Below are 21,733 nucleotides of genomic sequence, written 5' to 3'. Positions count from 1 at the left end.
AGGGCCTGTTGTCTGGACCTATGGCAGTCTCTATGGGGGTGCCACAGGGTTCAATTCTTGAGCCGACACTTTTCTCTGTGTATATCAATGATGTCGCTCTTGCTGCTGGTGACTCTCAGATCCACCTCTACGCAGACGACACCATTTTGTATACATCTGGCCCTTCATTGGACACTGTGTTAACAAACCTCCAAACGAGCTTCAATGCCATACAACAATCCTTCAGTAGCCTCCAACTGCTCTTAAACACTAGTAAAACTAAATGCATGCTTTTCAATCGAACGCTGCTGGCACCCGCCCACCCGACTAGAATCACCACTCGACGGGTCTGACCTAGAGTATGTGGACAACTACAAATACCTAGGTGTCTGGTTAGACTGTAAACTCAACTTCCAGACTCACATAAAGAATCTCCAATCCAAAGTTAAATCTAGAATCGGCTTCCTATTTCGCAACAAAGCCTCCTTCACTCATGCTGCCAAACATGCCCTCGTAAAACTGACTATCCTACCGATCCTTGACTTCAGCGATGTCATTTACAAAATAGCCTCCAACACTCTACTCAGCAAATTGGATGTAGTCTATCACAGTGCCATCCGTTTTGTCTCCAAAGCCCCATACACTACCCACCACTGTGACCTGTACGCTCTTGTTGGCTGGTCCTCACTACATGTTCGTCGTCAAACCCACTGGCTCCAGGCCATCTATAAATCACTGCTAGGCAAATCCCCGCCTTATCTTAGCTCATTGGTCACCATAGCAGCACCCACCCGTAGTCTGCGCTCCAGCAGGTATATCTCACTGGTCATTCCCAAAGCCAACACCTCCTTTGGCCGCCATTCCTTCCAGTTCTCTGCTGCCAATGACTGGAACGAATTGCAAAAATCTCTGAAGCTGGAGACTCTTATCTCCCTCAATAACTTTAAGCATCAGTTGTCAGAGCACCTTACCGATCACTGCACCTGTACACAGCCCATCTGAAATTAGCCCACCCAACTACCTCATCCCTATATTGTTATTTATTTTGCTCTTTTGCACCCCAGTATCTCTATTTGCACATAATCTCTTGCACATCTAGCATTCCAGTGTTAATACTATTGTAATTATTCTGCACTATAGCCTATTTATTGCCTTACCTCCATAACTTGCTACATTTGCACACACTGTATATATATTTTCTGTTGTATTTCTGACTTTATGTTTTTTACCCCATATGTAACTCTGTGTTGTTTTTTATTGCACTACTTTGCTTTATCCTGGCCAGGTCGCAGTTGTAAATGAGAACCTGTTCTCAACTGGCTTACCTGGTTAAATAAAGGTGAAATAAAAAAAATAAAATAAAAAAAGTACAGACAGCACAAGAGCACTTAGCTATTGTGTGAGTTAGGCGGAAATCACACACAGAATATATATACAATGAAGGCAAGAGTTTGGGCCATAGCTAACATTATAACGTAATATGAAGCAGAGAGCATATGGTAAGGCCAGGAAACAGACACATGCACAAGGCATCGTGCCTCACTGTAAGATTCACTCTCCCGCTCACTCACTTTTTCCAGAAGGAAATAGAGACAGTTCATCTCAACATACTCTGATCTAATTTCTCCATTAAGGCCCAGGGAATAAGGAGAGGTGGGTCTACTGTAGATGTTACACCATGCCAGCCTATGAATGCTTTGTTTTGTGTTGAGGAAAGATTGGATGGAGCGTTAGGGTGAACCTGAAACCATAGCCAGGCCCTAATTACCACATTCCTACTCCTTCAACCATTAGCTCACTGTCTCTGGGGACTCCAATTAAATCTGATTTAAGGAATTATATGTAAAAAGTGAGTTATAATCAAATAAAATGAGAGTAGGGAGTCTCACACAATGTAATAATCACCTTTGCTGCGAGGCTGAGCCTTTGTTATGATCTAGCTCGATGGTGTCAATCATACAGCCTGTGAGGGGGTCCAATCTGGCCTGGGTGGTTTGGGTAAAAAAAGTGTATGTATATATATACTGTATAGTGTCTTCAGAAAGTATTCACACCCATTTACTTTTTCCACATTTAGTTGTGTTACTGCTTGAATTTTGATTTTATGTGACCGGCCTAAACACAATACCCCATAATGTCAAAGTGGAATTATGTTTTTCAAAATATTTTACAAATTAATAAAAAAATGAAAATCTGAAATGTCTTGAGTAAATAAGTATTCAACCCCTTTGTTATGGCAAGCCTAAATAAGTTCAGGAGTAGAAATGTGCTTAACAAGTCACATAATAATTTGCTCTGTGTGCAATAAGTGTTTAACATGATTTTTTTATGACTACCTCAACTCTGTAACCCACACATACATACAATTGTAAGGTCCCTCAGTCGAGCAGTGAATTTCAAACACAGATTCAACCACAAAGACCAGGGAAGTTTTCCAATGCCTCGCAAAGAAGGGCACCTATTGGTAGATGGGTAAAAATACAAACACCCTGCGCCGATGGGAAAGGGGAGGCGTGCCCACACCTCCTCCTACATTACCACCACCATCGGCCAGCCCCACCAGACCAGCTCCGGAATCCAGTGGAATTCGGCTCTCGCTCCCGAGGGCGTATGATGGCACCGCAGCCAGGTGTCAGGAGTTCCTCCTTCAGGTGGAACTCTACCTGGCCACCATACACCCGGCGCCCTCGGGATACGAGAGCGTTTCCGCCCTCATCTCCTGTCTCTCCGGCAAGGCGTTGGAGTGGGCCAACGCCGAATGGAGGGGAATAGACGCCGCCACCATCAGCTACGCGGAGTTCTCCCGCCGCTTCAGGGCTGTTTTCGATCACTCTCCTGAGGGTAAAGCGGCGGGGGAGCGTCTGTTCCACCTCCGACAGGGGAAGAGGAGCGCACAGGAGTTCGCCCTGGATTTCCGGACTCTAGTGGCGGATGCGGGGTGGAATGAGAGGGCCCTCATCGACCACTATCGGTGTAGCCTGCGTGAGGACGTTCGTCGAGAGCTGGCCTGCAGGGACACCAATCTGTCCTTCGACCAGCTAGTGGACATGTCCATCCGTCTGGATACCCTGCTGGCCAGCCGCGGACGTCCCGAGTTGGGGCCGTCCATTCCATCCCCCAGCACCTCCGAGCCGAGCCCTATGGAGCTCGGGGGTGCTGGCGCTAGAGAGAGAAGGAGAGAGAACCCGAGGGGGGCCGTCCCCTGCACCAGCTGTGGCCGTGGAGGACACACTGCGGCTAGGTGCTGGGGAGGGTCTCCAGGGAATCGGGGCAACAGGTCGCGCACTGGGGAGTCATTTCAGGTGAGTAGACGCCCCACTCACCCAGAGCTCTCTGTTGTTCACTTGTGTATACCTGTGGTATTTCCTCAGGTTGCATCTCATTCCCAGCATAAGGCGCTAGTCGATTCAGGCGCAGCTGGGAATTTTATTGATCGGAAATGTTGTTCTAAGTTAGGGATACCCCTCCTGCCCGTCGATGCACCCTTTCCTGTCCATGCCCTAGATAGCCGCCCGTTGGGATCTGGGTTGATTAGGGAGGTCACAGCGCCACTAAAGATGAAGACGCAGGGGGGTCATGAGGAGATTATTCAGTTGTACCTAATTGACTCTCCTGCGTATCCCGTGGTGCTGGGGCTTCCTTGGTTAATCACCCATGACCCCACCATTTCGTGGCAACAGAGGGCTCTCAAGGAATGGTCTGGCCAGTGTGTTGGGCGATGTTTAGGTGTTTCCGTTGGGGCGACCACGGTGGAGAGTCCGAACCAAGTGCCCGCAATGCACATTCCCCCTGAGTATGAGGATTTGGCACTCGTGTTCAGCAAGACGAGGGCGACGCGATTGCCACCTCATAGACAGGGAGATTGTGCGATAAACCTCCAGACAGGTGCGGCACTCCCGCGGAGCCATGTGTATCCTCTGTCTCAAGAGGAGACGGCGGCTATGGAGACTTACATAGCTGAGTCCCTGAGACAAGGATACATACGGCCCTCCACTTCCCCTGCATCCTCGAGCTTCTTTTTTGTGAAGAAGAAGGATGGAGGGTTGCGCCCGTGTATTGATTACCGTAGTCTCAATCAGATCACTGTGAAATACAGTTACCCTCTTCCTCTGATTGCGAGTATGACTGAATCATTACGCGGAGCGCGTTTCTTCACAAAACTGGATCTCAGGAGCGCTTATAACTTGGTGCGCATTAGGGAGGGAGATGAATGGAAGACAGCATTTAGTACCACCTCAGGTCATTATGAGTATCTTGTCATGCCATACGGGTTAATGAATGCTCCTTCAGTCTTCCAATCATTTGTGGACGAGATCTTCCGGGACCTGCATGGGCAGGGAGTGGTAGTGTACATTGACGACATCCTAGTGTACTCTGCTACACGAGCCGAGCATGTAGCCCTGGTGCGCCGAGTGTTGGGTAGGCTGTTGGAGCATGACTTGTATGTCAAGGCAGAGAAATGTCTGATTTTCCAGGAGTCCATCTCCTTCTTGGGTCATCGGTTGTCCGCGTCAGGGGTGAAGATGGAGATTGACCGTGTGTCAGCCATGCGTAACTGGCAAACCCCAACCACTGTTAAAGAGGTGCAGCAGTTTTTGGGCTTTGCCAATTACTACCGGAGGTTTATCCAGGGTTTTGGACAGGTGGCAGCTCCCATTACTTCCCTGCTGAAGGGGGGCCCGGTGCGTTTGCAGTGGTCGGCTGAAGCGGACAGGGCGTTTTGTAAACTGAAGGACCTGTTCGCTTCGGCTCCGGTGCTGGCGCACCCGGACCCTGCTTTAGCGTTCCAGGTAGAGGTGGACGCGTCAGAGGCCGGTATTGGGGCAGTACTGTCGCAACGCTCCGGCACGCCTCCTAAGCTCCGTCCCTGCGCTTTTTATTCTAAAAAGCTCAGCCCGTGAACGTAATTATGACGTAGGGGACAGGGAGCTGTTAGCCGTGGTTCAAGCCCTAAAGGTGTGGAGGCATTGGCTTGAGGGGGCTCAACACCCTTTTCTCATTCTGACTGACCATCGTAACCTGGAGTACATCCGGGCAGCTAGGAGATTGAACCCTCGTCAGGCTAGGTGGAACATGTTTCTGACCCGGTTCGTTTTAAGATCACTTACATCCCAGGGTCCCAGAACGGTAAGGCAGACGCCCTGTCCCGGCGGTATGACACAGAGGAGAGGTCCATTGAGCCCACTCCCATACTGCCAGAGTCTTGTCTGGTGGCACCGGTGGTATGGGAGGTCGATGCGGAAATTGAGCGGGCGTTACGCACCGACCCTACTCCCCCAGAGTGTCCAGTGGGTCGGACGTACGTGCCGCTCGAGGTCCGTGATCGTCTCATTTATTGGGCTCATACGTCACCCTCCTCTGGACATCCAGGTATTGGCCGGACAGTGCACTGCCTTAGTGTTAAGTACTGGTGGCCAACTTTGGCTAAGGACGTGAGGGTTTATGTCTCCTCCTGCTCGGTGTGCGCTCAGTGTAAGGCGCCTAGACACCTGCCCAGGGGGAAGTTACAACCCCTGCCCGTTCCACAACGGCCGTGGTCTCACCTCTCGGTGGACTTTGTCACGGACCTTCCCCCCTCTCAGGGGAATACCACTATTCTGGTCGTTGTGGATCGGTTCTCTAAGGCCTGTCGTCTCATTCCAATGCCGGGTCTCCCTACTGCCCTACAGACCGCTGAGGCTTTGTTCACCCACGTCTTCCGGCACTACGGTTTCCCGAGGATATAGTGTCTGATCGGGGTCCCCAATTCACCTCTAGAGTCTGGAGGGCGTTCATGGAACGCTTGGGGGTCTCGGTTAGCCTTACCTCGGGTTACCACCCTGAGAGTAACGGGCAGAGTCTGGCTCTCGACTCGAAACCTGCCCCTTCGCCTGCCCTGCCGGAAGCTTGGCCGGCGGTTTGTGGGGCCATTTAAAGTCCTGAGGAGATTGAATGAGGTGTGTTACAAGTTGCAACTGCCTAATGACTATCACATTAACCCCTCGTTCCATGTGTCTCTCCTCAGGCCGGTGGTAGCTGGTCCATTCCAGGAGAGTGAGATAAGAGAGACCCCTCCGCCCCCATTGGACATCGAGGGGGCTCCGGCGTACTCAGTCCCGTCCATCATGGATTCGAGACGTCGGATGGGGGGTCTACAATATCTCGTGGAGTGGGAGGGGTACGGTCCGGAGGAACGGTGCTGGGTGCCTAGGAGGGACATTTTAGATCCATCCCTCCTGACTGAGTTCCACCGTAGTCATCCTACGCGCCCTGCTCCACGTCCTCCTGGCCGTCCCCAAGGCCGGGGTCGGCGCACGGCTGGGGCCGCGCGTCAAGGGGGGGGTACTGTCACGAATTCCGCCGAGACTGCTCCTCCTCCTTGTTCGGGCAGGCTTCGGCGTTCGTCGTCCCCGGAGTACTAGCTGCTACCGCTTGATGTTCTCTATGTTTGTTTGGTTTTGTCTTGTTGGTGCACCTGTTTCGTATTATGTATTGATTATGTCACCTATAAGTTTCCTTTGGTTTTGTTTGCAGTTGTGTGTTGTTGTCCGCCTGTCCGCTGGTGAATGTTATTTGTTTTCTAGTTGTTAGTGTTTTACGCACTGTTTGCGTAATCGCTCGCCTCCTGTGTTTTGAGGCCCGTTATTTTGTATTTGTCTTTGTGACAATTAAAGTCGTTTTCGACTAAGCTTCTGTGTCCTGCGCCTGAATCCAACACCGCATCCACATCAGCTTCTGACAGACAGAGGGTTAAATAGGGAAGACAATACAACATAATGGGAACCAGGTGTACATAATCAACACATAACAAGTCTAACACAGTAACATGGATCGGTAGCAGCTAGTACTCCGGTGACGACGAACGCCGAAGCCTGCCCAAGCAAGGAGTAGGAGCAGCCTCGGCTGAATCCGTGACAGTACCCCCCCGCCCCCCGCCCCCGCCCCCCTTGACGCCGACCCCGGCCTCGGGGATGGCCATGAGGACGCGGAGCAGGGCGAGTCGAATGACTCTGATGGAAATCTCTCAACATGGAGGGATCTAGGATGTCCATCCTAGGGACAGCACCGTTCCTCCGGACCGTACCCCTCCCACTCCACGAGATACTGCAGGCCCCCCACCCGATGCCTCGAATCCAAGATGGAACGGACTGAGTACGCCGGAGCCACCTCGATGTCCAGTGGGGTGGAGGAACCTCTCGTACCTCAGACTCCTGGAGTGGACCAGCTACTACCGGCCTGAGGAGAGACACATGGAACGAGGGGTTAATACGGTAATTAATAGGAAGTTGTAACCTATAACAAACCTCGTTCAATCTCCTTAGGACTTTAAATGGCCCCACAAACCGCCGACCCTGCTTCCGGCAGGGCAGGCGAAGGGGCAGGTTTCGGGTCGAGAGCCAGACCCGATCTCCCGGTGCATACACCGGAGTCTCACTGCGGTGGCGATCGGCGCTCGCCTTTTGTCGCCTGATAGCCCGCTGCAGGTGTACATGCGCAGCGTTCCAGGTCTCTTCCGAGCGCCGAAACCACTCGCCCACCGCAGGGGCTTCGATCTGGCCCTGATGCCAAGGTGCCAGGACCGGCTGATAACCTAACACACACTGGAAAGGCGTAAGGTTAGTTGAGGAGTGGCAAAGTGAGTTTTGGGCTATCTCTGCCCAGGGGATATATCCCGACCACTCCCCCTGCTGGTCCTGGCAATAGGACCTCAGAAACCTACCCACATCCTGGTTCACTCTCTCCACCTGCCCATTACTCTCGGGGTGAAAACCTGAGGTAAGGCTAATCGAGACCCCCAGACGTTCCATGAACGCCCTCCAGACTCTAGAGGTGAACTGGGGACCTCGATCTGACACTATATCCTCAGGTACCCCGTAGTGCCGGAAGACGTGTGTAAACAGGGCGTCAGCAGTTTGTAGGGCTGTAGGGAGACCTGGCATAGGAATGAGACGGCAGGCATAAACCCTCACGTCCTTGGCTAAAGTGGGCCACCAATACTTTCCACTAAGACAGTGCACTGTCCGACCGATACCAGGATGACCAGAGGAGGGTGACGTGTGAGCCCAATAAATCAATCGATCACAAACCTCGAGCGGCATGTACATCCGATCCTCCGGACACTGGGGGGAGTAGGCTCGGTACATAACGCCCGCTCGATGTCCGCATCAACCTCCCACACCACCGGTGCCACCAGACACGACGCCGGGAGTATGGGAGTGGGCTCAATGGACCTCTCCTCTGTGTCATATAGTCGGGACAGGGCGTAGCCTTAGCATTCTGGGAACCTGGTCTGTATGTGAGCGTAAACACAAATCGAGTGAAAAACAAAGCCCACATTGCCTGACGAGGGTTCAACCTCCTCGCCGCCCGGATGTACTCCAGGTTATGCCTCCACACCTTCAGGGCTTGAACCACAGCTAACAGCTCCCTGTCCCCCACATCATAATTGCGCTCCGCCAGACTGAGATTCTTAGAAAAGAAAGCACAGGGGCGGAGTTTTGGTGGCGTACCCGAGCGCTGAGACAGTACAGCACCGATCCCAGCCTCGGACGCATCCACCTCAACTTGGAATGCCAAGGAGGGATCCGGATGAGCCAGCACCGGAGCCGAAGTAAACAGGTCCTTCAGATGCCTAAAAGCCCTGTCCGCCTCAGCCGACCACTGCAGACGCACCGGCCCTCCCTGTAGCAAGGAGGTAATGGGAGCCACTACCTGCCCAAAGCCCAGGATAAACCTCCGGTAGTAATTGGCAAAACCCAAGAACCGTTGCACCTCCTTCACCGTGGTTGGAGTCTGCCAATTACGCACGGCCGAAACGCGGTCAATCTCCATCTCCACACCTGACGCGGACAAGCGGTGTCCCAGGAAAGAGATGGATTCTTGGAAGAACAGACATTTCTCCGCCTTCACATACAGGTCATGCTCCAACAGTCTACCAAGCACCCGACGAACCAGGGACACATGTTCGGCTCGTGTAGCGGAGTATATTAGAATGTCATCGATATACACCACTACACCCTGTCCATGCAGGTCCCGGTAAATCTCATCCACAAACGATTGGAAGACTGAAGGAGCATTCATCAGACCGTATGGCATGACGAGGTACTCATAGTGCCCCGAGGTGGTACTAAATGCTATCTTCCACTCATCTCCCTCCCGAATACGCACCAGGTTGTACGCGCTCCTGAGATCCAATTTTGTGAAGAAGCGCGCCCCGTGCAGTGACTCCGTCATACTAGCAATCAGAGGTAGTGGATAGCTGTATTTTATTGTGATCTGATTTAGACCACGGTAGTCAATGCACGGGCGTAAACCACCATCCTTCTTCTTCACAAAAAAGAAACTTGATGACGCAGGGGAAGGCCTTATGTATCCCTGTCTCAGAGATTCGGTGACATATGTCTCCATAGCCGCCGTCTCCTCCTGAGACAGAGGATACACGTGAATCCGAGGTAGCGGAGCGCCTACCTGGAGGTTTATCGCACAATCCCCCTGTCGATGGGGTGGTAATTGAGTCGCCTTCTTTTTACAGAAGGCGAGAGTCAAATCGGCATATTCAGGCGGAATGTGCATGGTGGGAACTTGGTTCGGACTTTCCACCGTCGTTGCCCCTACGGAAACACCTACACACCTCCCCAAGCACTGATCAGACCATCCCTTGAGAGCCCTCTGTTGCCATGAAATAGTGGGGTCATGAGAAGCTAACCAGGGAAGCCCCAACACCACGGGAAACGCAGGAGAATCAATCAGATACAAACTAATCATCTCCTCATGCCCCTCCTGCGTTTTCATCCTGAGAGGCGCTGTGACCTCCCTAATCAACCCTGACCCTAAAGGGCGGCTATCTAGGGCATGGATAGGGAAGGGCACATCGACTGACACAATAGGAATCCCTAACTTATGGGTAAACTGACAATCGATAAAGTTCCCAGCTGCGCCTGAATCTACTAGCGCCTTATGCTGGGACTGAGTAGAAAACTCGGGAAACACAACATTCATACACATATGCGCAACAGGGAGCTCTGGGTGAGTTGGGTGCCTACTCACCTGGAATGGCTCATCAGTGCGCTGCCTACTGCCTCGACTCTTAGGAGGCCCTCCCCAGCACCGACCAGCAGTGTGTCCTCTGCGGCCACAGTTGGTGCAGGGGACGGCCCCTCTCCTGGTCTCCCTCATAGCAGCACCGCCGAGCTCCATAGGGGTAGGCTCGAAAGTGCTGGGGGATGGAATGGACGGCCCCGGATCCGGACGTCCGCGGGTAGCCAACAGGGTATCCAGTCGAATCGACATGTCCACCAGTTGGTCCAGGCTTAGGTTGGTGTCCCTGCAGGCCAATTCCCGACGCACGTCCTCCCTCAAGCTACTTCGGTAGTGGTCGATGAGGGCCCTCTCATTCCATCCCGCGTTGGCAGCCAGAGTCCGAAAGTCCAGTGCGAATTCCTGCGCGCTCCTCTTCCCCTGTCTGAGGTGGAATAGACGCTCACCCGCCACTTTTCCCTCTGGTGGATGATCGAATTCCGCCCTAAAGCGACGGGTGAACTCCGCATGGCTGACAGTAGCGGCGTCTATTCCCCCCCACTCGGCGTTGGCCCACTCCAGCGCTTTACCGGACAGACAGGAGATGAGGGCGGACACGCTCTCGTATCCCGAGGGGGCCGGGTGGATGGTTGCCAGGTAGAGTTCTACCTGGAGCAGAAAACCCTGACACCTGGCAGCTGTGCCATCATAAGCCCTCGGGAGCGAGAGCCGAATCCCACTGGACCCCGGAGGTGAAGCGATGGGTATCGATGAAGGTGGTGGTGTAATCGGAGGAGGTGTAGGCAGACCTCCTCTCTCCCATCGCTCCATTGTGTTCACCACACGTTCCATGGCGGTGCCGAGAGCCTGGATCATGGCCGCTTGTTGTTGTACGCGTTCTTCCATTGATACGGGTGGCACCGCTGCTCCTGGTTGGTGTGTGATTCTGTCAAAGGCGTCAGTGAATTGCGGTGGGCGAAGTCAAACGCAGGACACAGAGCTTATCCGAAACGTACTTTACTTGAAAGTAAACTGAGCATATACAATCTCCACACAGGGAGGAAATAACCCGCACACTAACGACAGCCGATCACAAATACAATCACACACAACACACAGTGTACCACAGAGGGTTAAATAGGGAAGACAATACAACATAATGGGAAACAGGTGTACATAATCAAGACATAACAAGTCTAACACAGAAACATGGATCGGTAGCAGCTAGTACTCCGGTGACGACGAACGCCGAAGCCTGCCCGAGCAAGGAGGAGGAGCAGCCTCGGCTGAATCCGTGACATTGCAACAAGGCACTAAAGTAAAACTGCAAAAAATGTGGCAAAGCAATTCTTTTTTGTCCTGAATACAAAGTGTTATGTTTGGGGCAAATCCAATACAACACATTAATGAGTACCACTCTCCATATTTTCAAGCAAAGTGGTGGCTGGATCAAGTTATGGGTATGCTTGTAATCGTTAAGGACTGGGGAGTTTTTCAGGACAAAAAATAAACTGAATGGAGCTAAGCACAGGCAAAATCCTAGAGGAAAACCTTGTTCAGTCTGCTTTCCACCAGACACTGGGAGATTAATTCACCTTTCAGCTGGACAATAACCTAAAACACAAGGCCAAATCTACACTGGAGCTGCTTACCAAGAAGACAGTGAATGTTCCTGAGTGGCCGAGTTACAATTTTGACTTGAATCTACTTGAAAATCTATGGCATGACCTGAAAATGGTTGTCTAGCAATGATCAACAACCAATTTGACAGAGCTTGAACATTACGAAAATAATAATGGGGCAAATTATGCACAATCCAGATGTGGAAAGCTCAGAGACTTACCCAGAAAGACTCACAGCTGTATTTACAAAGTATTGACTCAGGGGTGTGAATATTTTATAGATATTGCTGTATTTCATTTTCAATACATTTGCAAAAATGTCTAAAAACATGTTTTCACTTTGTCATTATGGGGTATTGTATGTAGATGGATGAGAAAAATGTTTTTTAATCCATTTTAAATTCAGGCTGTAACACAACAAAATGTGGAATAAGTCAAGGGGTATGAATACTTTCTGAAGGCACTGTATATATATATATATATATATATATATATATATATATAGTACCAGTCAAAAGTTTAGACACACCTACTCATTCAAGGGTTTTTCTTTATTTTTACTATTTTCTACATTGTAGAAAATAGTGAAGACATCAAAACTATGAAATAACACATATGGAACCATGTAGTAACCAAAAAAGTGTTCAACAAATAAAAATTAGCTTCAAAGCAGCCATGCTTTGCCTTGATGACATCTTTCAACACTCTTAGCATTCTCTCAACCAGCTTCAGGAGGTAGTCACCTGGAAAGCATTTCAATTAACAGGTGTGCCTTGTTAAACGTTAATTTGTGGAATCTCTTTCCTTCTTAATGCGTTTGAGCCAATCAGTTGTGTTGTGACAAGGGAGGGGTGGTATACAGAAGATAGCCCTATTTGTGACTGACCGCTTTGATTCGGTCTTATGCAGCAACATTTGAAATTGTGTATTTTACATTGGATAAAAGCAGACACACAGAGCTACAAAATGGTATATCATACACTCCATTTAAGGGAACAATGGGAAAGTAATTCTGCTTTGAAAGTTGATAAACTTCTAACCTCACTTTTGAGAAAATGGCCTTTGAATGTTTTGGTACCAACTGAAGAGCTCTTCTTTGTCTACCTCCATTCAGCATCGTTCACACCCTCTTAAGCTTTAGCCCCACCCATCTCGTTTCGCTCTCGGTGCGTTTAGAGCGCACACTTGACGCTCTGGCCGATGAGTAGGGTTGATCCGAGCATTCTGACCTCACAACGGCAGTCAAGCACCCAAGCTAACTGGCTAACATTGGCTAGCTTGCTAGCTACTTCCAGACACAAAATTGGGATTATGGTTCATTGTTTACCTCTGGATAACATGAAAGCCTAACCAGCTCTGCTAGGGCGAGTAAAATGGTAAGTGGGGTGTTCTCTCATTTAGCTGGTTAGGCTGTTTTCACGTTATCCAGAGCATTGGTGACTGTAACTGTGCTGCTGGCAACAATTTAATTACGTTTTTTTGCCGATGTTTACTGACACCGGCCATATTTAACGGGTGTTGTGTGTTCGTAAATTCATCAGTTATTCTGTGCTCTGGCATACTCAGACTGAATTTACTAGCTAGGTAAACAATGAACCATAATCTCAACTCATGACGTTACTACCCTGCATGAATCTGCAGTTAGCTAACCAACCAGGTTCAATATTTTTTTTCGTTTTATTTATGGTGGTAGATCAGCTTTAATATTGCAGATAGATTGTAACTTCCATCAATGTAATTGTCTGTATCACTTCCAATCCCCCATATGTTTTTTTTTCTCGCAAATATATACACTACCATTCAAAAGTTTGGGGTCACTTAGAAATGTCCTTGTTTTTGAAAGAAAAGCAATTTTGTTGTCCATTAAAATAACATCAAATTGATCAGAAATACAGTGTAGACATTGTTAATGTAGTAAATGGCTATTGTAGCTGGAAACGGCTGATTTTTAATGGAATATCTACATAGGCGTACAGAGGCCCATTATCAGCAACCATCAGTCCTGTGTTCCAATGGCACGTTGTGTTTGCTAATCCAAGTTTATCATTTTAAAAGGCTAATTGATCATTAGAAAACCATTTTGCAATGATGTTAGCACAGCTGAAAACTGTTGTGCTGATTAAAGAAGCAATAAAACTGGCCTTCTTGAGACTAGTTGAGTATCTGGAGCATCAGCAATTGTGGGTTAGATTACAGGCTCAAAATGGCCAGAAACAAATAACTTTCTTCTGAAACTCGTCAGTCTATTCTTGTTCTGAGAAATGAAGGCTATTCCATGTGAGAAATTGCCAAGAAACTGAAGATCTCGTACAACGCTGTGTACTACTCCCTTCACAGAACAGCGCAAACTGGCTCCAACCGGAATAGACTGCCCATCTTAATATTTTCTTTTTATTGGCCAGTCTGATATATGGCTTTTTCTTTGCAACTCTGCATAGAAGGTCAGCATCCTGGAGTTACCTCTTCACTGTTGACGTTGAGACTGGTGTTTTGCGGGTACTATTTAATGAAGCTGCCAGTTGAGGACATGTGAGGTGTCTGTTTCTCAAACTAGACACTATAATGTATTTGTCCTCTTGCTCAGTTGTGCACCGGGGCCTCCCACTCCTCTTTATTTTCTGGTTAGAGCCAGTTTGCGCTGTTCTGTGAAGGGAGTAGTACAAAGCGTTGTACGAGCTCTTCAGTTTCTTGGCAATTTCTCGCATGGAATTGCATTCCAGGTGACTACCTCATGAAGCTGGTTGAGAGAATGCCAAGATGTGCAAAGCTGTCATCAAGGCAAAGGGTGGCTATTTGAAGAATCTCAAATATAAAATATATTTTGATTTGTTTAACACTTTTTTGGTTACTACATGATTCCATATGTGTTATTTCATAGTTTTTATGTCTTCACTATTATTTTACAATGTAAAACAATAGTAAAAATAAAGAAAAACCCTTGAATGAGTAGGTGTGTCCAAACTTTTGACTGGTAGTGTATGTGTATTTATTTTTATTTTATTTTTTAATTGACGGGGAAACAAAGTCAATATACTTTAAAATGACTAAAACCAAATCTAACCTGTGTAGATATGATAATGGATGTACATTCATACAGTTTCTTGACTGTGTCCAGCTCGATAATAATCACCTAAATGAAAGCTAGACAGTCAGGGAGCATCGACAGTTCCAAAAACGATGGATAGAGGACTATTTTTAGCAGATTTTGATGGCGAGGAAATGTAACCAATTTTCAGTGCAGCCCTCCGGACCTCGTTGAAGACCAAATGCGGCCCCCGGGGCAAAATGAGTTTGACACCCTGCTCTAGCTTGTTAAACTGATGTCTTCTTTAGATGTTTATTGGTCTCTCAACACCAGTGAAGGGAACATTGTTATTTGATTTCACAAAACAAAAAGCAAAAAGGTGGTTCATTCTTCCAAATTCAAAAGAGATTTTTGGAGCGCATCGAGCCAGCTCTAATGGTCTTATTTTATGAATAGAAAGCTAACTGGAATCACGGAAAGAGAGTAACTTCAAGAGAGCTGCTCATTTCCAAAGCTTCCAAAGGATCCCATACCCCTCTCATGATGATTACATTTATTTTACCAGGTTGTCCCCTTGAGTTAAAACAATCTCTTTTTCAAGGGAGACATGGACTTGTGGTGCTTCAAGTGAATTTTGTTCAGAAAAATAAGATGAGGTCTTCTTTGGGATTTGATTGTGACAAGAGACAAATGCCAAAGGATATCAAAATGTCACACATGCCCATCTCACAATAGAGGTTTGTGAAGTAGAGCTGTAACTGTGAAATGAGGACATTGTTTTCTTTTTTCAGAACAGGGATCAGCAGGGTCAAGCCTTAAATCAAAGCAACAAAGTGTTCCTCTACTGTGCCTTCCTCGACTACAGGTTCGGTTTACATTTGCACACTGAAATATGTCTAGAACAAAACAAATACATTACATCCTTGATACATAGCATCAATACATTTGGTACAGTATATATTGAGGGAGGGAGTGCAGCAACCTTCAGTAAATACACTGCCATTTGATAAACCAATGTTTTGCCTGTTTAAATAGTATAAATCATTGTGGATTGTGATTGTTTTATTTGGACTCATTATGCTTCCTGTCCCCTTCCCGTTGTGGTTCAGGAATTGAAAAAATATATTTGACAACCCTAAATCTAATTCAGCAAAACATGTGTTAATGGGCCTCCCACATAATCGTTTTACCTAGAATATAATCAGGTTTAGGGAGTATGTGCCATTGTAAATGTATCCCTGCTATTATGACAGGCATGTTTATGTGTGCGCTTGCATATGTGTCTGACAACTCTCTCTGTCCGAGCTTCCTGTGTGGCTTATGTGTCTGTGTGTGTGTCTCCTTCCTCTACCTGACTGGCTGTCTCCTGTGTGTCTGTCCTCTCTCTGACTGACTGTCTCATCTGTCTGTCCGTCTGTCTATCCTCCATCAGTTCAAAGGAGGGTGTTTGGTCCAATGAGGGCTGTGTGCGGTCCGGAGGGAACATGTCATACTCGGTGTGTCTGTGTAACCATCTCACCAACTTCGCCATTCTCATGCAGGTGGTTCCCATGGAGGTAAGATCCCCTCTCCTCTCCTCTCCTCCACAACATGCAGTCCCATGCAGAACCTCACTGTGTGTATGTGTGTGTGTCCTCTTTGTTCTTGTTTATCCATCGGTGCACCACAGTATGTAATTTATGTAAGTGTATTTGGACAGGGGTATGTGGTTCACCACACAGTAACTTCCCCCCATCCAGAGGTCCTGGTTCTGCTAGAGTTTTCAGCATAGCAGAGTAACAACGTTGGTTTCAGTAGTGATTAAATAGGGCATTGCTGCGGACTACCATGATTAGGTGTGGTTTCTTTGGGTCTCGACATGAGGCAATGGTCCATGCCTCAAATACCATCTATTCCCACAGTCTGTTTGGCTCAGGGATTCACAAGCTACACTGGCCAGCTACACTCACCCCGTTCACGGAAACGGATCGCTCCTACAGACAGTGAGTCACGTGGCCGTGGCTTGCTATATAAAGCAGGCAGACAGGCATCGAGGCATTCAGTTACTGTTCGATTGAACGTTAGAATGGGCAAAACGAGTGACCTAAGGGACTTGGTATGATCGTCGGTGCCAGTCGCGCCGGATCCAGTATTTCAGAAATGGTTGCCGTCCTGGGCTTTTCACGCATGACAGTGTCTAGGGTTTTCCTGAGAATGGTGCTACAAACAAAAAACATCCAGTCAGTGGCAGTCCTGTGGGCGAAAACACAACTTGTCGATCCTTGTCACGGATGGGCTATTGCAGCAGACGACCACACCGGGTTCCACTCCTATCAGCTAAAAACTCAAAAGAAGCGGCTCCAGTGGGTACACGATCCCCAACACTGGACAATTGAGGAGTGGGAAAACATTGCGTGGTCCGACGAATCCCGGTTCCTGTTGCATCATGATGATGACAGAATCAGCATTTGGCGTAAGCAGCACGAGTCCATGGACCCATCCTGCCTGGTACAGGCTGGTGGCAGTGGTGTACTGGTGTGGGGAATGTTTTCCTGGCACACGTTAGGTCCCTTGATACCAATACGCAACAAACGTTTCCGACATCTTGTAGGTACTAGTTGGGTGTACCTAAAAAACTGGCCGGTGAGTGTATACCTTCCTCTTTGTAATAGATGTATACACACTACTTAACTAACTACAGTGCCTTGCAAAAGTATTCATCCCCCTTGGCGTTTTTCCTATTTTGTTGCATTACAACCTGTAATTTAAATAGATTTTTATTTGGATTTCATGTAATGGACATACACAAAATAGTCCAAATTGGTGAAGTGAAATGAAAAAAATAAATAACGGAAAAGTGGTGCGTGCATATGTATTCACCCCCTTTGCTATGAAGCTCCTAAATAAGATCTGGTGCAACCAATTACCTTCAGAAGTCACATAATTAGTTAAATAAAGTCCACCTGTGTGCAATCTAAGTGTCCGGGATCTCAGTATATATACACCTGTTCTGAAAGGCCCCAGAGTCTGCAACACCACTAAGCAAGGGGCACCACCAATCAAGCGGCACCATGAAGACCAAGGAGCTCTCCAAACAGGTCAGGGACAAAGTTGTGGAGAAGTACAGATCAGGGTTGGGTTATAAAAAATATCTGAAACTTTGAACATCCCACGGAGCACCATTAAATCCATTATTAAAATATGGAAAGAATATGGCACCACAACAAACCTGCCAAGAGAGGGCCGCCCACCAAAAGAGTGGGCTCCACAGAGCTGGGCTTTACAGAAGAGTGGCAAGAAAAAAGCCATTGCTTAAAGAAAAAAATAAACAAACACGTTTGGTGTTCGCCAAAAGGCATGTGGGAGACTCCCCAAACATATGGAAGAAGGTACTCTGGTCAGATTAGACTAAAATTGAGCTTTTTGGCCATCAAGGAAAACGCTATGTCTGGCGCAAACCCAACTAACATACTGCTAAAGCAACACTCGAGTGGTTTAAGGGGAAACATTTAAATGTATTGGAATGGCCTAGTCAAAGCCCAGACCTCAATCCAATTGAGAATCTGTGGTATGACTTAAAGATTGCTGTACACCAGCGGAACCCATCCAACTTGAAGGAGCTGGAGCAGTTTTGCCTTGAAGAATGGGCAAAAATCCCAGTGGCTAGATGTGCCAAGCTTATAAAGACATACCCCAAGAGACTTGCAGCTGTAATTGCTGCAAAAGGTGGCTCTACAAAGTATAGTTATGCACGCTCAAGTTTTCTTATTTCTTGTTTGTTTCACAATAAAACATATTTTGCATCTTCAAAGTGGTAGGCATGTTGTGTAAATAAAATGATACAAACCCCCCAAAAATCAATTTTAATTCCAGGTTGTAAGGCAACAAAATAGGAAAAATGCTTTCGCAAGCCACTGTATATGTCAATATCATACCATGAAGGCCACAATCTCCCTTTCTTCATAAACCTGTACCCCAAACTTTTATTGAACACAGTCAAGATCACGTCACAGTTTATCACCATTAGTGCATTGTATTCTCCTAAATGAAAAATAAAAAAATTCCAGGCAATAGAGGCAAGGTCAGAGACAATAACCCTCCTCTGTTATCAAAAGGCCAGGAATATTCCCCCTGTGAGTGTGGTGACCGACCGTCCATCTTGAATAGATTCCCAAAATAGAAAAGGAAAAACATCATTTTTGTTGCGTTGCTCAGTAATGTATTGAAGCAGTCGTTTCCTTGATGCTATACTTTCCTCCAGTCACTCTCTAATTAGTGGGCAGCAGCCTTATCCCTCAGCTGGATGGGAACATCCCACGCATCCCTATTCTGGAAGACTGTGACTGCTCCACTGTCCAAATGACAAGGCACATGCTGCAGTTAATGGAGAATTAAACCTCAATGTCTGGAAATAACCTCAGCTAAAAAAAACACCAACACGCCGTACACCACACACACGCTCATATACATGTAACTGCCAAAATAAGGGAAACACCAACATAAAGTGTCTTGATAGGGCGTTGGGCCACCATGAGCCAGAAAAGCTTCAATGCGCCATTGGCATAGATTCTACAAGTATCTGGAACTATATTGGAGGGATGCGACACCATTCCTCCATGAGAAATTCCATAATTTGGTGTTTTGTTGATGGTGGTGGAATACGCTGTCTTCGGCGCCACTGCAGAATCTCCCATAAGTGTTCAATTTGGTTGAGATTTGGTGACTGATACGGTCATGGCATATGGTTTAAATCTTTTTCATGCTCATCAAACCATTCAGTGACCACTCGTGCCCTGTGGATGGGGGAATTGTCATCATATGGGGGCATAGCCATGGTAGCCAAAATAATGTCAAAAATATAAATGACCCTAAGCATGATGGGATGTTAATTGCTTAATTAACTCATGAACCACACCACTGTGGAAGCACCTGCTTTCAATATAGAGTACTTTGTATCCCACATTTAAGTGTTTCCATTATTTTGGCAGTTACCTGTAACTAGGCACACACATAGAGAGAGAGAGAAATAGAAAAGGGGAATCATCCTTGATATACAATTGTCAAGGACAGGACATACAGTGGCTTGCGAAAGTATTCACCGCCCTTGACATTTTTCCTATTTTGTTGCCTTACAACCTGGAATTAAAATGGATTTTTGGGGGGTTTGTATCATTTGATTTACACAACATGCCTACCACTTTGAAGATGCAAAATATGTTTTATTGTGAAACAAACAAGAAAAATACAAAAAAACTGAAAACTTGAGCGTGCATAACTATTCACCTCCCCAAAGTCAATACTTTGTAGAGCCACCTTTTGCAGCAATTACAGCTGCAAGTCTCTTGGGGTATGTCTCTATAAGCTTGGCACATCTAGCCACTGGGATTTTTGGCCATTCTTCAAGGCAAAACTGCTCCAGCTCCTTCAAGTTCGATGGGTTCCGCTGGTGTACAGCAATCTTTAAGTCATACCACAGATTCTCAATTGGATTGAGGTCTGGGCTTTGACTAGGCCATTCCAATACATTTAAATGTTTCCCCTTAAACCACTCGAGTGCTGCTTTAGCAGTATGCTTAGGGTCATTGTCCTGCTGGAAGGTGAACCTCAGTCCCAGACTCAAACCTCTGGAAGACTGAAACAGGTTTCCCTCAAGAATTTCCCTGTATTTAGCGCCATCCATCATTCCTTCAATTCTGACCAGTTTCCCAGTCCCTGCCGATGAAAAACATCCCCACAGCATGATGGTGTTCTCGGGGTGATGAGAGGTGTTGGGTTTGCGCCAGACATAGCGTTTTCCTTGATGGCCAAAAAGCTCAATTTTAGTCTAATCTGACCAGAGTACCTTCTTCCATATGTTTGGGGAGTCTCCCACATACCTTTTGGCGAACACCAAACGTGTTTATTTTTTTCTTTAAGCAATGGCTTTTTTCTGGCCACTCTTCCGTAAAGCCCAGCTCTGTGGAGTGTACGGCTTAAAGTGGTCCTATGGACAGATATTCCAATCTCCGCTGTGGAGCTTTGCAGTTCCTCCAGGGTTATCTTTGGTCTCTTTGTTGCCTCTCTGATTAATGCCCTCCTTGCCTGGTCCATGTGTTTTGGTGGGCGGCCCTCTCTTGGCAGGTTTGTTGTGGTGCCATATTCTTTCCATATTTTAATAATGAATTTAATGGTGCTCCGTGGGATGTTCAAAGTTTCAGATATTTTTTATAACCCAACCCTGATCTGTACTTCTCCACAACTTTGTCCCTGACCTGTTTGGAGAGCTCCTTGGTCTTCATGGTGCCGCTTGCTTGGTTTTGCCCCTTGCTTAGTGATGTTGCAGACTGTGGGGCCTTTTAGAACAGGTGTATGTATACTGAGATCATGTGGCAGATCATGTGACACTTAGATTGCACACAGGTGGACTTTATTTAACTAATTATGTGACTTCTGAAGGTAATTGGTTGCACCAGATCTTATTTAGGGGCTTCATAGCAAAGGGGGTGAATACATATGCACGCACCACTTTTCCGTAATTTATTTTTGAGAATCTTTTGAAACAAGTTATTTTTTTCATTTCACTTCACCAATTTGGACTATTTTGTGTATGTCCATTACATGAAATCCAAATAAAAATCTATTTAAGTTACAGGTTGTAATGCAACAAAATAGGAAAAACGCCAAGGGGGGTGAATACTTTTGCAAGGCACTGTATGTGCAGCAGCATAGTTTGAGAGTGGACCTCATTCAGATTCTGGTCAGGGGTATTATTTTACCATGCCACAGCAGCTTTAAAATGTTGACAGAGTGTTACCTTGTCCAGTCCAGCTCAGAGGTCCTCCAGTGAGAACACTAGTAATGAGGGTCACTGCTCCCTGTTAAAGCACAGCACTCGACATCACACCATTCTATTGGCTTGCACTGGCACTGGCCAGGGATGTTGGACAGGACTCTAAGCACTGAGGAGGTCAGACATATTGAAGTAACTTCCTGCCATGGAGGCAAGCCATGCAATAAAAGCAATACAATTACATCCAAAAGAGTGGCATGATCAGGAGTATGGGCAAGATCTTCTGAATGTCTGAAGTTTATTTTGAAATGTAACTATGTGACTTACCATGAACATGTAAAGAACAGGAAGGCCTGCACACTG

At 47.2% G+C, this 21,733-nt stretch overlaps 1 protein-coding gene across 2 annotated transcripts in view; it reads left to right on the top strand.

The window, feature by feature from the left end:
- Positions 1 to 21,733, top strand: part of LOC121551223 (adhesion G-protein coupled receptor D1) — a 74,318-nt gene that overhangs the window by 36,492 nt on the left and 16,093 nt on the right. For both annotated transcript variants that reach the window (XM_041863779.2, XM_041863777.2), the window contains 2 exons: positions 15,414 to 15,487; positions 16,055 to 16,178. In XM_041863779.2, the coding sequence (XP_041719713.1) occupies positions 15,414 to 15,487; positions 16,055 to 16,178 (198 nt within the window). The remainder of the gene's footprint in view (positions 1 to 15,413; positions 15,488 to 16,054; positions 16,179 to 21,733) is intronic.

This window comes from Coregonus clupeaformis, chromosome 18 (assembly GCF_020615455.1).
Source record: "Coregonus clupeaformis isolate EN_2021a chromosome 18, ASM2061545v1, whole genome shotgun sequence".
NCBI classification, from domain to species: Eukaryota; Metazoa; Chordata; class Actinopteri; order Salmoniformes; family Salmonidae; genus Coregonus; species Coregonus clupeaformis.
Note: the sequence above shows the minus strand (reverse complement) of the source record. Positions and strands in the feature narration are given on the sequence as shown.